The 16080-nt window shown below is 29.1% G+C and overlaps 4 protein-coding genes across 4 annotated transcripts in view; 1 reads left to right on the top strand and 3 right to left on the bottom strand.

Annotated features, from left to right (window-relative positions):
- Positions 1-3072: 3072 nt before the first annotated feature.
- Positions 3073-3759, bottom strand: LOC119670236. The gene is made up of 2 exons (XM_038080417.1): positions 3648-3759; positions 3073-3573 (listed from the first exon to the last, which is right to left on the bottom strand). The coding sequence occupies exons 1-2, from the start codon at positions 3699-3701 to the stop codon at positions 3127-3129; spliced, it is 501 nt and encodes a 166-aa protein (XP_037936345.1). The 5' UTR covers positions 3702-3759; the 3' UTR covers positions 3073-3126.
- A 2756-nt stretch (positions 3760-6515) lies between these two features.
- LOC119670246 lies at positions 6516-11037 on the top strand. The gene is made up of 5 exons (XM_038080428.1): positions 6516-7060; positions 9827-10082; positions 10145-10393; positions 10450-10658; positions 10719-11037. The coding sequence occupies exons 1-5, from the start codon at positions 6768-6770 to the stop codon at positions 11023-11025; spliced, it is 1314 nt and encodes a 437-aa protein (XP_037936356.1). The 5' UTR covers positions 6516-6767; the 3' UTR covers positions 11026-11037.
- A 1405-nt stretch (positions 11038-12442) lies between these two features.
- On the bottom strand, positions 12443-13174 carry LOC119670259. The gene is made up of 2 exons (XM_038080452.1): positions 13091-13174; positions 12443-13034 (listed from the first exon to the last, which is right to left on the bottom strand). Exons 1-2 carry the CDS (start codon positions 13142-13144, stop codon positions 12480-12482), a joined length of 609 nt encoding a protein of 202 aa, XP_037936380.1. The 5' UTR covers positions 13145-13174; the 3' UTR covers positions 12443-12479.
- A 2258-nt stretch (positions 13175-15432) lies between these two features.
- LOC119666690 overlaps positions 15433-16080 on the bottom strand; it is a 63459-nt gene continuing 62811 nt past the window's right edge. Inside the window, exon 4 of the mRNA XM_038075972.1 lies at positions 15433-15983. Within this exon, the coding sequence (XP_037931900.1) occupies positions 15489-15983 (495 nt within the window). The 3' untranslated portion in view covers positions 15433-15488. The remainder of the gene's footprint in view (positions 15984-16080) is intronic.

A 16080-nucleotide genomic window follows, 5' to 3' on the forward strand; every position in this document is an offset into this window, starting at 1 on the left:
TTTTCAAATAAATTATGAGACCCAAAATTTTTCTAAGCCCAAAATGTTATCATCTCTTTGAAATCAACAATCAGATTAAAAAAGAAATAATTTTATTGAATAAATTGTAATTAATTTAACCACTTCATTAAATACTATTAAAATTAAAACTTAAATCTTATCAATTACAAACGTAATTTGGCTTTAAGTTTAATTTTATTAACCAAGATTTAATTAATGGAACCGCTTCGGTAAATCTCGGTAAAATGAAAACTAAAACCTTATATATTGTAATCATTATATGACAATGCAATTTTAAAAAATGTTGCCTTGTGATATTTACAATCAAGAAATGAAAAAATTCAACCACTAAAGCAAATCTCAACTCAATAAATTTAATCCTTATTAACTAATAACGTTATAAAGAGGTTTTTGAACAGAAGTAAACAACAAAAAATTATTTTTTAAATATTTTAATTAATTGAATTTTTGGCTGACCATAAGCTGTTTTCGATATTTCGGAATATTGCTAATAACGTTATTTAACTTAAAACTATTAAATACTATTAGTATTATAATCATTTGTAGCTCAACACTATTACAAACCATTAAAGTAAACCTTATACTTTAAAATTAATCCTCATTAATTCATATCGTTAATTAACTTAAAACTGTTAATGCTTAATTATATTCGTTTTCAACTTAACACTTTTTACATTTGATATTTATCTTTTAAAATATATTATTAAAGATAAAAAATTAAAAATTTTATATTATATTAAAATATTAATTAAATAAACTTTAGTAAATCCCATTAAAATTAAAATGTAATCCTTACCATAATATTAATATGACTTAAAACCATTACTTGTCATTTTAAGATTAATACACTCTATAAACCAGATTTATTTTTAATATGGAAAATATGCAATATATTATTTATACTAAAAATACATTAATTATCTTGAATAAAACTTAAATGAGTCTTATTTCACTTAAATGAAACCCAATCAAATTTTTAATCCAAACACGTTTATTGAACTACTTAAATACTACAAGCAAAGAAATTATTTTTCAATTTCTTTACTGATAAGATTTTTTATGTGATAACTAAAAAAAATAAATTCATCAAATTAATGTATATATAAATAAATTATTATATCAAATGAATTTCCCAATTGAACGAAGAAACAACAGTAAATAATGTTCATCAAAATAGTGCTCAAGTGTTAATTGACAGTTTATAAGCATATCACAAGTATATATTATGTGACGTCTAAGATTAAACATAAAAAACAATTATTTGATAGTTAAATTGTTTTGTATAAATGTTTAAATAAAATATCTTCAAAGAAATACGAGTTTTCTTAATAAAATAACATTTGATGGACTTTAAACCATCTATTACATAAAGTCTCTTACTACTTAACTTTACTACTTTGATAATACTACTCTATATTTTGTATTACTTGACATCCCCTAACAGAATATGAAAGTATACATATGAAGTATATATCAGTAGTTTACTTAAAAATATTATTTTACCTCAGTTGTACCTGTCTATACATCTGTGGATTTGTTTGTTTCTACTTAAAGCTTAAGCCTCAAATTACTCACGGTGGAATGAGTTTCAATAAAATCTTTCAAATTGTGAATACGAATTTCCTTATGGCCCCTATGGGTTTCATTTCAAATCTCTAGCTAATATCATTGAGGACCAAAGCGTCTATGCGTAACATTCAATGTCAGTCAAACATTCACCTACATGATCGTTGATGTAAATTTAATCGACCTGCTCAGATGTAGAAAATTTTAACATATAAGCCAGGTCTCCGATTTCAAATTGTTATAGTAACTTTAATAATAAATAATGTTTGTATGAAATATGTTTATTAAACATATAATAATGTTACACATTAACACCCCTTTAAAAACAATTGAATTTGTTACAAGAATTCAAATAGAAATAAAAAGACAACAACAAAAGTTTTAGTTAGTTTATTGAAGTTTGGCTGACCATACAACACTATTTCGAGTATTGCTTAGTACTTATCATCAGTGATCTTAAGAAATATTCGAATTTTTTTTTTAAATGGATTAAAAAACAAATCACAATAGTTCCACATGCTCCATAAAATTTATGGCACATGTGTACCTGATCTGTGATAAAAAATATTTAGTTGTATTAATATCAATATGTTGTCATTGCTCATATAACATACTTATTATATATGTTACTCTTGTTGTTTTATCTTTACTATGCATTTTTAATTCTATTTCACTTTTTCGAATAAGGCCACTTTTTGGTATGCATAAAAATAATGCTCCATTTTACTTACTAAAGTATATCAATATAATAAACTCATGAATTTGTTCTATACGATCTATTAAAAAAGGTGTTAGATACAATGTTATCTTACAAGGTACCAAGTTTTTATATGAAATGCTTTTCTTTATATCCACTATGACATTGAGTTGTATTGAGTATTATTTATTGATAAACGTCTATTTCATTCTGGGGTTTCTCATTGTCTACTGTAATATTGAGTTGTACTGAGTATTATTTAATGGAATTCCATAAGTGTCCAAAATATATAATATAGGCTTTACCCGCATAGCCTAAACAAGTGTCCAGGTTCTTCTATTGCATTGATATATCTTTCTGTACTTAACTTAAAGAGTTGTTGTAAACTATGGAATTTCATGAATTCTTTTAAATTGTGTGTTCGGTGATCATAGATATTATTCTATTTATGATATACTTAACCAGTTTGGACATCAGTTTCTCAATAGAACAGAAAATTGACAACACTCATTAACATTGCCATAGAAAGTTTTTTAAATATTTTTAAAAATAAATGCCCTCTATTTTTATAAAATAAAACCCCACTGTTTTAATAAAATAGAAACCCTCTATTTTTATAAAATAGAAACTCTCTATTTTTATAAAATAGATGCCATATATTTTTAATAAATAATAGTAAATATCTAAACATATTAATATAAAAAAAAGAATTCATAGACCCCGCCAATGCCTGAGAAATCCTTTTGACAAAATTATTTTATTTTGAATGCAATAAAGACATCTACAGATTGCGACTGATTCTTATTTAACAGTTTTATTTGCTGTTCATATTTAAACAAAATTTAATTGGCGCAAATTCCGACATTAGCGGAAAATTGTGTAAAATAATCTGAGACATGATTCACAGCAGTTCCACCGCATAAAGTAGTGACATGTGGCAATTCTTCCAATTGCTTAAATAGAGTTGCTGCAGTATCAGCTTGCTTCTTCAATACTGCCACATCCTTGGAGAAAAGGAGAACACAAATAGTTGATGGATTCTTAATGTCGCTACAGGTTGATTCATGTAAACGAATAATTTTTTGGCAGGTCTCAATTATAGCAACACAAGCATCGATAATAGCAAACCACTCCTCAGAAACATTGGTACCACAACCGACGATTTCATCTAAGAAATTCTGTGCTACATTTTGTACTTCAAGAGTGTTCTGGACAACGCAATTTGCCGTTTTATAATGGTGAACTGCTGCGTCGATCAAGGGTGAATGAAATGATGGCAATAATCCAGCCTATATATTATAATATATGTGAATATTTAAAATTTATATATGATTTATATGCTTATTTAGTTAAAAGTACTTACATTTACAGTCAACAGAGACAGACTGGCAACAAAGGCGATTAAGAAAATTTTCATTTTGTCTACTTAGGTGCAAATACACTTTCAGAATATTTAAGAGTAAACCTATAAACTGAGCTTTTATACCCAAAATTACAGATATGTCTATAAATACATACCATTTTGATTTTAATCAATTACTTGTCAAGTACTATTTTAACTTGATTTAAAAAAATTACATTTAGATTTTGACATATTTTTCTTCAGATAACCTCCAAATCAAAATCAAAATAGGTTTATAATATATATTTAATTAATACGCAAAATATAATCTGGATTTGTTTTTGCACTCTATCTGTATTTAAAAGAGGGATATTTATTCAATAAACTATATAAATAGATTATGTATACACGTTATATAGCCTTACACAAATATATATTAAAAATTGTTGAAAGTGGTTATTTAATCTAAATACTCACTGGATTGATGTTGAATATTAACGACTTGAGAATTGGAGATAAGTTCTGCTTTTATCATATCAACATTCCAGACCATGTCAATGTTCTTTTTTGCCAATAAATCCCAAATCTATTAAGAGAGTATAATATATTTTTATTTACTCAATTTCTTATAACTAATTACAAAAAAGTTTGCTTTGGCTGTACTGTAGTTTTAATACTCTTCATCCATTTATACCCTTTAAAATGAAGCATATGTTAAGTTTACTTCTGACATAATAAAGGTGTCCAAAACTATATAAATCATACATATATATCCCAGATTATATGTATTTCAGCTATTATTTAAGCTTCTTTGTGACCTTTGCCTTTGTCCAAATTTATGGTAATACATATGATATATATTATGACATCCCTGAAGAAACTCTTCAAACGTAACAGTGCTATCCAAAAGTCTTTTGTTTGGTTTAAGCTTCTAAAATTTCTTAAAATCTGCAACTGTCAGATTCCTTAAATTTTCTCTCAGGGATTGGCGGGCTCTATGAATTCCATATTATTCAATTCACTTCCTTTGAAAAATACTATATTAAAGTTGCAGAAAGAGAAATTGCCTTTGTGCGAAAAATCTTTAAAATGAAAGACAGTATTAATATTCACAATTTTCAAATTCAGGAGATATTGCTTCACCCTCTATATAGGTTATGGTGTTGAGAATATATGGTATATTATTTAATATATATATCTTTAACTATATCAATTTAACTATACTGAATTATTTATGTATTTTCAAGCACTTAATTTTTAGTGATAATACCATGCGGTATAGCATATATATGGTATCACAATTTTATGTATCCGAAGATAATTTGGAACTTTTTTCCCTGATTTTACCGTAAAAACGTTAACAAGTCGTTGTGTCAATTCACCACTAAAGTTTTTCCAAGATAAAGGAGTAGACAATGCGTTTTAGTATAATTTGAATTGAAATTATAAGCACAATTACCCTAAAGGGCGACCTAAAAATCTGTTAGTTCGAAATAACTAAATGGGTGAAGAAGTAATTACATTCCCTTATTATTGCAGACGCCGTCCGCTTTTTGCATTTTGAAGATGCTGCATATGAAGAATCAGGCTTCCAACTTCTTTTCTAATCAATCTAAAGTCCCTATGTGCTGTAGGCCTTTTAAACTAGACATTCGAATTGGCATTAGCATCTTCTATTTTTCGCTTTCAATAGAGCAAAACACTATTATCATTGTAGAATTTCTGTACGAATCTGAGTATTCCATTTTATTAGACATAGTTTTTTAAAATCAAAACTAACCTTAGCCTTGCTGTTGTTTAAAACTATTGGCTTTAAAGTAGCTGTGTAAAAATCTTATAAAAATAATTTATAATTCTTTTCCATCTTGTAAATTAAAAAGATCCAGAATCCTTTTCGGGCATTCTGGTGTAACAGTACACTGTGATCATTGTAGATCTTTTATACTAATCGCAGTGTCCCACCTTAAAAGACATAACTTTTTAAAGTAAAAACTAACCTTAGACTTCTTATCGTTTAAAGCTACTGGCTCTAAAGTGCTGTGAAAATCTTATAAAAATAATTTTTAATTTTTCCATCCTTCGCAATAAGAAGATTCTTGGATTTTAGTGTGCTGAACATTGTGATCACTCCACATCTTTCACTATAATCGCATTATCCCCTATTGATTTTCATACCAATCGCAGTTTCACATCATTAGACATAGTTTTTTAAAGTTAAAATTAATCTATAACTTTATATCGTTTTAAGCTACTGGCTTTAAAGTAACTATGTGAAAATCTTATAAAAATAATTTGTAATTCTTTTCCATATTGTAAAGTAAAAAGATCCAGAATCCTTTTCGGGCATTCTGGTGTGACGGTACACTGTGATCATTGTAGATTTTTTATACTAATCGCAGTGTCGCCTGTAAATTTTCATACCCATCGCAGTATCCCATCTTATCTTTTTAAGTCAAGACCAACCTTATACATCATATCGTTTAAAGCTACTGGCTTTAAAGTAACTGTGTGAAAATCTTATAAAAACAATTTGCAAACATTTTTTTCTACTGAATCATTACAATATGTATTTACACTTCATCATGTTAAAAATTTCTATTAATGATTTGCATAATTTTTTTGTTTTGGGTTAAATTTATTTAAATTAGTTTTGTGAAACAATTGCTTGCAATTTTTGAAGTGAAGGTGATAACTGCAGTCATTAAGCGCTTGAGAAATATTTTTTACTAATGTCTAGCAATACTTTCTATTATTTGAATGTTAAAATTACCATAACGAAAACGTAAAAGCAAATAAATCTTTAACAATACACAAAATCGTTAAACGAAACAACGAAAATATTTGTTGAAGTTTGTTAATGCAACTCATAAATAAATTGGTTCAATTTCAGCGAACAAGAAAGCCAAGTTGCTGAATAGCAGCGCAACTCTTCAAACAACAAATGCCGTAGCAAATGGTACAATAGCAGTTGCTGGCAGCGTACATAATGAACTTGGCCATAGCAATCAGCATCCGTCACATCAGAATCACATCTATGGACATAACAACAGTAGCAACAATGCACAGCGCAGTAATCATCAACAGAACGGCAATTACCAGGCCCACTATCAGCAAGTCAATGTCAGCTACCAACAGCACCAGATGCATGCACATCACTACCAACATCAACAACAACAGCATCAACAAATCTATGGCTCATCCGCTGAGGATCATTATGAATTGCAGCAACTGCAATATGGCTACAGTAATCCCAATGGCTTGAATGGACAAGGCACCCGACCAGGCGGTCCCAATTTAGTAAACAAACAACTTGTATTGCCATTTGTACCGCCAAGCTTTCCAAATAACTCACAAGACGGTGTAACACATCTCATCAAGCCGTCAGAATATTTGAAGAGCATCAGCGACAAGCGTTCGTGCCCCTCATCTGCCAGGTGAGTCTATCTATGAGTCTATTTATTATGATTATTAGAAGTAGTATGAGTATATGAAGAAACAATGCCACATCAATACTTCCAGCTATTGGGTATGAATGTTTAAATTTAATTTAAAAAAAAAAGTGGTTTTGCTCCGTTTCTTGCAACGAATTTGTTGATTCTTTTTTTGCAAATCTTTTGTTTTTAATTAGAAATAAAATAAATGCAATAAAAAACTCGTTATTATTCAGTTAAAATGTATGGCTTTGAAATGTAATTAGTGCAGCTGAGTTTTAAGCTAAGTTTTAAGCTGAGTTTACAACACTCATACCCCTTCACCGGCAGCTGAAACGCTTCATTTTCGTTTAAGTGTGCATGAAATTATGCGTGTTTAAGCCACAAAACACGCCATTGCATCTCCGCTGCTGCATTTGTGTATCTTTCACTTGAAACAGAGATTTGCCAAAATTTTCCAATTTTGGTTTACTTTATTTAATTTTTTCAATTCATCTGGAATCAGTCAGTGTTGAACGCGATGATACTACGAACACGCCGCACTTGGAAGAGGTCAGCAGAAAACTCATAGAAACTAAATAATCATAACATAACAAAAAAAAAGAGAAAGTGTAATAAATAATAATTAAATTAATTTATTTTTAATAAGTTAATAACGCTAAATGCGCTATTGAGAAATTTAATGTCAAGTATTTATCAAACTATCTGTCGTAAATGAGACTGAACACGAAGTGTCTTACTATATATCGAAGTCAAACTCAGAAAATATAAACTTGGTGTCGTGCATAACTTAGGCTTATATTTACTCTTTTAAGGATCAAAGGATAAAGTATAATCATATGATATATATTATATATCATATCCTTACATAATTTATATGATTTTATTGATATTCTATATCAAGTAATTTACATATCTGAGGACGTAGATAGGTAAAGTGGAATAATGTTGATCCAGTTCACTTATATAGGCAACTATTTTGAGCTTATCATTTTTAAGAAGATAGTTTGGTTTCTGAACTATCTGATTTCTAAACTAAAGATTAGAAAAGTTGTGAGGTAACATCAAGAATAGCAGGTTCATGTGCTTCAAACTGGATATATTAACAATATAATGACAGATGTTCAGGTTATGTTTTTTAATTCAATAAAATTCACTTCATTGGAATTTAAACTTTTGGATTTAAAAATATCTTCACTCAATTCGCTGTTTCGAAAGAAGATATTATATATTTTTATAATAGAGCATAGAGTTTTTTTTATAATTTTTTAAGCAATTATGTGTAAGTCACGTCCTCATAAAATATGTAAGTTTTTACCGTTTAATTTACTTGTTGTATAATATATAATGCGGGCCAAACACTCATATAATCTAATGGGTTCATATGGTCATCGAAGTATCGATGTTACTGAATCGTATTACATAAAATTTACTGAACCTAGAAAAATCTTTTGACTGTACTATACTTAACATAGTTTCTACTTTAGATACTACTTAATTGCTTTTTCAATTACCGACCTATTAAGCCCTTTGGTTTAAAGCTAATTTAATATAAAAAGCGTAAGAACCACCATCATTTCATTCCATCAGGGTGCAGTTTAACGTTGCATACCTTAAGCACTACTCTATCCGTCCCATTCAAATTGATCCAACAGTGCTTCATCTAATAAAAAAAATCAATTCAAAATAAAAGACTAATTATAACTAATTATAATTATAACACTTTCATTCCTTATAGCTTAAAAATATATTCAGAACAACTGAAAAATAGGGTAATACCTCTAGCATCCCACATATAAATTTTAAATTCTTCGTATGTAGAACGATTAAATATAAGATTGATATATGTATAAAAAATGGGTACTCTTAAATTGTAGAAATATGTTGAACTCCTTTAATACTCCTTTATAGACATGATAATGTCATTAAGACTTTGCAGCAGATCACATTTACCACAGAGTTATGTGAGGTATATGAAGGAGGTGCTTCACATATGTCTTGCTCAATGTATATTCATAATTCACAGTCGCTTCGAGTTTTATATAGCTCTGGAACCATAGACAAAGTTGGATCGCTAGAATAAAAATTGGAATACTGAGGAATTAAAGTGAAATGGTTTTTTTTTCAAGTCTCCTTCTTTTGACAGCAATAAAATTTGGTCCTTTAATATTTATTTATATATTCCATTTCGAAAAATACTGAATACAAAGTATTGTGTAGCACATTTGGGAACCTTTCGACTCTTCTGCAACTCGAGACGAATCATCTTCTAATTAATTAAATCTCATTTTTTTTTATTCTAATTGAAAAATATAAATTTAATATCATAAACTTTTTGATTTCAAACAATATTCATATATTAAATTTAATGTTAAAGTCAATTATTAAAGTCGATTTGAAAATAAAAGTTTTTTACTACTAGAAGGTTTTTTAAATAATATATTAATTTCTGACAGGTAAATAGAATGGTGACTTATCATATCCTTGTAGGATTCTTATCTGTACTTGTTAATTTTAGGCTTTTAGCTTACATTATTTATTAAAACAGCTTCAGAGGTGTCATATCATTTATATGAAGTTATTAATATACCAATCTAAAGATTGAAGATTATCTTTACTACTTTTGTATTTTTTAATACCATTTTTTTAATTTCAACTTTATCAACTATTTTTAAAATCTGTAATTACAATTTCTTCTTTAAGATATTTCATTTAAAACAAAATAATTAAAATTCAAAACATTTAAATGTTAACTAAAATTTTTTTTAGATCCACTGATACTGAGGATTATATGCAAATACAAGTATCTAATCAGCATCCGATTGGTTTTGAACCTCCCAAGCCTCCGCCACCACCTCCAATGCCAATGCAACCGCTTATTTACAGCAGCAACAACAACAACGAAAAACTTAATACAGTGAAGTCCATAAACACACTTGCATCACCTACGAATCCCGATACAGCGACACGTAAACAGCATCAACCATTATCAGCTATATCTATACAGGATTTAAATAGCGTACAGGTAATGATATTACAATTTTTAACAACCCATTCAATTATATAAACCATCTCTCCTCACTTTAGCTACGTCGTACGGACACACAAAAAGCGCCTAAACCATTTCAAATGCCTGCACGCAGTCTAAGCATGCAATGTCTATCATCCACTACAGATACTTATTTGAAAACTGACCTAATTGCGGAACTTAAAATATCAAAGGACATACCGGGGATCAAAAAAATGAAGGTAGAAAAGCAAATGGCTAATCGTATGGACTCTGAACACTATTCCGAAATAACTAAACAATTCACGGCAAATAATTATGTGGATCAAGTAAGTAACTTATTTAAGTAATAACCAAAAGACGGACACTTCATAAGTTGTCAAAGATCTATATGCAGATACCTGACAAGGATCCATCTGGTAATGTTATACCAGATTGGAAGAGACAAATGTTAGCAAAAAAAGCAGCTGAACGTGCCAAAAAAGATTTCGAGGATCGCATGGCTAAGGAAGCGGAAAGTCGTCGTCTCTCACAAATACCACAATGGAAACGTGATTTATTGGCGCGACGCGAAGAAACTGAAAATAAATTAAAGTCAGTATCACACACTCTACATACATAATATATTAAAAAAAAAACTTTTTTTAATAATAGAGCCACTATTTATACACCTAAAGTAGAGGAGAATAATCGTATAGCTGAAACTTGGCGTTTGAAAAATCGTGCTATGTCCATTGATAACATCAGCATGGTATCCTGTACAACAGACATTATAGCCTATCAGAGCAACAATAAGGAAAATAATTGTGGTATTGAAATGAATGGTACCAATGAAAAGCCCATAGAAGATGATATGCACAAACTTACCGAAAAATCTCAAGATGATGACGATGCAAATGATAATATAATACCTTGGCGAGCACAGTTAAGAAAAACTAATAGCAGACTGAGTTTAGTTTAGAGAGTATTTTGATCATCCAAATGGGCCTCTTATGAAATATGCGAATATTTAGTATTATTTAAAAAAATATATTGAAGTGCAATGAATTAAAATTAAAGACAGTTTTAAACATAATGAAGAAACTGTTTATTTATTAAATGATGTTTTTTTTGACTATTTTTATAATAAGTCAATACATATATATCACTATATGTGAATATATATAAAAAAGATTATTTGTGTACTTTATAAACTATTTTTTAATTTAAGCAAACATTTTGTAAAATTTATTATGATTTTTTTTTAATTTTTAGCTTATATTTAAAATATTGAAATATTTTAATTTACTAATTAATTATTAAGTTATTATGTGTAAATTTCTTTTTATATATATTTATATCAATAATTTGCTAATTCATTTCACAGAATGATCAATATTTTCAATGGGAACTTTGGTGCAATATGTTATAATTTTTAACTATTTTGAATATAAAATATAGAGCAAATAGTATTTGTTAATAGAAGATTGGGTGCTGCTATTTGCTTGTTGCGATTTTGCTAATTTATTATTATTTTTTTTAATGCCTAATTTATATAAGAAATAATTTCATTTTTTTTTTTTTGATTTGTTATGATTGTTATATTACAATAATAAATATATATATATAAATTTAAATAAATTTAGAAAATTTATTTATTTATTTTATTTACGGTTTTAAATTATGAATTAAATTGATATAAAAATTTTGCACCCAAAAACTTAAGCCAGGACATTGACACAATAGCTGTTCCATAATCTTTTTGTCAACCACCAGTAGATATGTACTACAAGAGATTCTGTAGGGCAGTCCGAGCCTAACTCCATGTCATCCTACAACTCAATATGTCACTAAGACCTATAATACTTTAGATATTTACGATTTACTTCCATGAATTAAGTACATGAATTAAGTCAGGGGTCGCTCTAGACCTCGCTGCTAAAGAAATATTAGCCCAATTGTTGTTGACCTGTAGCAAAAAAGAACATGTATCAGCTTTCGACTATGGCTGACAAAAGTGGAAATTAAGGCTGAAGGTCCCATCGAAGAGGCACCAAGTGTACAGTAACTTCATTGCTAGATGACCTACATGAGTTACAGTAGGTTATAGAGACATGGCTCGGGACAGTTATGAGTCATAGCTAAGCTATATATTACACCGGATTGTAATAGCTAACAATGATGATAATAGAATATATTTATAGTGAAAGCTATATTAAAAGAACGCTCTTACAAACCGTGCAGCATTGCTAGTCTCCACTTTTTATCTTCAATACAAGGTATGTTCTATTAAACGGACACCTCTTTTTCACTATAACAATAATTTTTTTTTATTATCACCCAAATTATGCGTTTAAATAAAAAGAATTAAAATTTGCAATACATCACATTTTCTTTATTTCAATTCATTTTTAATTTTTTTATTTTTTTAACACCTTAACTAGTCAATTTGGAGCATTCAATAACGGCTGGTTTGAATTGTACGAAATAATTCTGTAATTCATCCAAAGCATCATTGACACATTTGCCAGCATCACCAGGAGCTTGTGGGACCTTCTTAATCAATTTTATTGCTTTCTTAATTTGCTTATTCAAGGTCACAATTTTTTTGGCGACTTTCACAATACATTTCTTGGAGTTTGTAGCATCTTCATCCAAATGACTGTCTTCACTATTATTACAAATAGTATCGTTCAAATTTAGGATTTCATTGGTGGTCTTAATGATATCATTACAAGCACTAATAACTGCTTTCAATTGTTTGGAGACATTACCGCCACATGCTTTCACATCTGTGAGGAATGTTTCTGTTACATTTTGTATATTCAGCACAGCCTTAATAAGACAATTCAACCCTTTCACACCGCGTAAGATCTTTTTAAGAGTTCCGTAAAAGCCTCTATCTTCGCCATAAAAATCAATATCGAAATCAAGGGATTCAAGCGATTCGAGACTTATGTCAATTGGTTCTTCCACAACAGCGGAGCTTGACTGCAAATATAAATTATATTTAATTTTGATATTAAATTATTTACAAAATTACATACATAAACAGCTACGAAGCAAAGACTTGCAATGAATGCGAACGTAAAGAACTTCATTTTAACGATAACTGTAGAAATACTACAATGATATAGGGAAAACACTAGCTTTTTATACTCAATAGCATTTAATAAATTCTTTTTATCAGTTTTTCGTTATTTGGTTGAGATAATCACAAATCAGAGTCCAGTCAAGATATTCCATTCAAGATATTCCAAACAAAATCATTTCAGAAATTTTAATAAATTAATTTCATTCTAAATAAATTTATCGAGTCAACACACTTAAAGTTATTAATAGCAGTAATCATTTGCTGTGGTAAGATAAATTATAAGAACATAGTACAAATAAAATAGAATATATATTATATATCAACAGAACGTTGTTATTGTTTTTGTGATTCGTCATGAATTCTAACTAATCCAGTTGCCCAACAGTCTACCATGCTAGAAACATCTAAATGGCATAGCACTTAAATGAAGAGTGTTATGTTCAAGAAGGAAGAAGAAACCGAAAGTGAGATGTAAGGAAATGGAACGACTAATTTTTATCTGTACATCAGACTGAACTTCAAGAAGATTATGTGATAGATTCCTTTAAATGTTCCGAAATCATACATTTGGCATTTGTAAATGTGACTCATTAATTAAAACTAATTTTTTTAAACAATTATCGAATAGTAACAAATTATAGAATAAATGTCATATAACAAATATGCATTTTAGAATGAGAGCTAGGAAATAATATCAATTAAACTGTAGTCATGATTGGGAGGCTTTTTGCGCCCTCAGAGTTTAATAAAAACAGTGTTGTTTGCTAATAAATTTACAACTTTTACAAGAAAATATTTACATATGACAAAGATCGTAAAAATATAGTATAATTCATCATATGACTTTCTGAATAATATGGTCATTAGTCATTATAACCATAGTCTTATGTAAATATGGGAAATAGATCACAATAGCATTTGAAATCTGATGCCATAAAAAAGATAACTTAGTAAAACAATTTATATTGAAAGTAGAAAGAAAATGCTATAAATATATATATATATATATGAATTCATTTCTTTAATAAAGAATCTTGAATAGTTTTAGAAAATTAGAAAGAAAACTTTGAATAAAAGCAATTGTATATTTTCCTTTAAATTGTGTCTTCGCATCACACTTTGACTACTAGACTACGGCAGTGTCCTTCAGGTCGAAGTAATAGCGTCTCACTATGCACCAAATTGGATCCTTGTCCACAAGTTGCCCGATACAAAAATCGTACTCTTAAATATCTGGTAAGCGCTTCAACTACATAGTTATTAATTTGAGAATAATAGGTTTCTCTTGGCGAGCTAGCCAAGCAAGTCAATGTTCAACTCATATAGATACATGAACATAGGGACATCTCAGGTAATTGCAAGGTAGACTATCACTCTGATTTCTGGCATTCATTTCTTGAATATTTGAATAATAATATCTGAGTATAGTTAAAAAAAACATTGGCAAATTAAAATTCCTTACAGATTTTGAGGTATACTTCGTCCAAATTAAACTAGAAACGTACCAGACAGCTGATACAACTAAAGCGGAATCTGCTCAGCACAATGGCATCGGTGCTAATGAGTCACTGCGTGCTAGAAAGACGTGCGATAAGACTCGTTCTATCCTTTAATGACTTCTTTTGTGATTATGGGTCTGAAAACTTAGAAGTATCTAAGTTTTATCTCCATTGTCAATGCCGGAGGAAATTGAAAATCTTTGCTATCTCTTTTCTTACCAAGCTGACAGAACTGTTAAATTAAGGACTTAGACGCTAACCACTGCAGACTACGTTAACCACCAGAATTGGGTAAAGTCTATTTACCACAGATTTACCACACAAATCTGTGGTAAATAAACTTTAGTAAACAAGGCAGCCACTTCAACCAAATCTAAGCTAACGGTGAAGCTTAATAAGGTTGAGTCTACTGAGATTGCTGTTATGAACGATGCTTTGGAATTAAAATGACTATAATATGTATGGAGTAGAAGGGTTATGTAGTGTAAGATTTAAATGTACTTTGACAATAGTACCGTTAGGTAGTTGGGGAATTATATTTTAAGTATGTTAAAGCCTCTTTCTAAAAAGAGCCTTTTATTTTTTTGTAGTTAGTAGTAGTTATATGTTATGTAGTTATATTTATTCCAACATTAATTTTTATGCATAGATTATTGACGTTCTATCGAAGTTCACTATATATTTTGTGTAAAGAGAAAACTCAGTGGTACATCTTTTTCCAAAGAACAAACGATAAATGACAAAATATATAAAAAAGAAAATATATAAATGCTTTTTTAAGTTTGCTGTAAATGAATTGTAATATTTATTAATTTTTTTTTATTTATCTCACATATAGAAAAATTTATAATTTTAACTAGTCAATTTGGAGCATTGTTTAATGTTAGGTACGAACTGGGTGAAATAACTGGTAAGGTTGTTTGTTGCATCAGTAACGCATTGACCGTATTGTCCAGGTACAGTTGGAACTTTCTTGATCAATTTGATGACATTCTTAGTTTGTTTGTACAAAGAGGCCATTCCCTTAACTACTGCCAGAGTACAGCTTTTACTAGGACTATCATCACCTTCATCGTCACTACCGCAAGCATCAATGATATTGTTGCAAGTGGTAATTATAGCATTGCATGCGTCTATGACAGCTTGTAATTGGGCAGATACAGTACCTCCACATGCTACAATATCATCGAGGAATTGTTGTGTTGTACTTTTAATATTGAGTACCCATTTAATAAGACAATTGAAACCCTTTACGGTACGCAAAGCTGCTTTGACTGCACCCAAAAATGTTCTATCTTGTACGAAAAGTTCGATTTCATCGGGTTCTTCAAAACCAACGGCGCTACTCTATTTTAAAAAATAAAAATTTTTAAATCTTAATGCAAACATTTTTATTTAAAATGAATGTATATAAAACTTGTATATAATATACTCGTATATATAA

Source organism: Teleopsis dalmanni, chromosome 1 (assembly GCF_002237135.1).
Source record: "Teleopsis dalmanni isolate 2A chromosome 1, ASM223713v2, whole genome shotgun sequence".
Taxonomy (NCBI): domain Eukaryota; kingdom Metazoa; phylum Arthropoda; class Insecta; order Diptera; family Diopsidae; genus Teleopsis; species Teleopsis dalmanni.

Excerpts from the sequence above, each read along its gene's own strand:
- LOC119670236 (XM_038080417.1), bottom strand. The coding sequence starts at position 3,701 with ATGAAAATTTTCTTAATCGCCTTTGTTGCCAGTCTGTCTCTGTTGACT. Across the intron at positions 3,574-3,647 it reads TGTCTCTGTTGACTGTAAAT|GCTGGATTATTGCCATCATT; the intron begins GTAAGTACTTTT and ends TATAATATATAG.
- LOC119670246 (XM_038080428.1), top strand. The coding sequence starts at position 6,768 with ATGCATGCACATCACTACCAACATCAACAACAACAGCATCAACAAATC. Across the intron at positions 10,083-10,144 it reads AGGATTTAAATAGCGTACAG|CTACGTCGTACGGACACACA; the intron begins GTAATGATATTA and ends TCCTCACTTTAG. Across the intron at positions 10,659-10,718 it reads GAAACTGAAAATAAATTAAA|AGCCACTATTTATACACCTA; the intron begins GTCAGTATCACA and ends TTTTAATAATAG.
- LOC119670259 (XM_038080452.1), bottom strand. The coding sequence starts at position 13,144 with ATGAAGTTCTTTACGTTCGCATTCATTGCAAGTCTTTGCTTCGTAGCT. Across the intron at positions 13,035-13,090 it reads TTTGCTTCGTAGCTGTTTAT|TCAAGCTCCGCTGTTGTGGA; the intron begins GTATGTAATTTT and ends TTATATTTGCAG.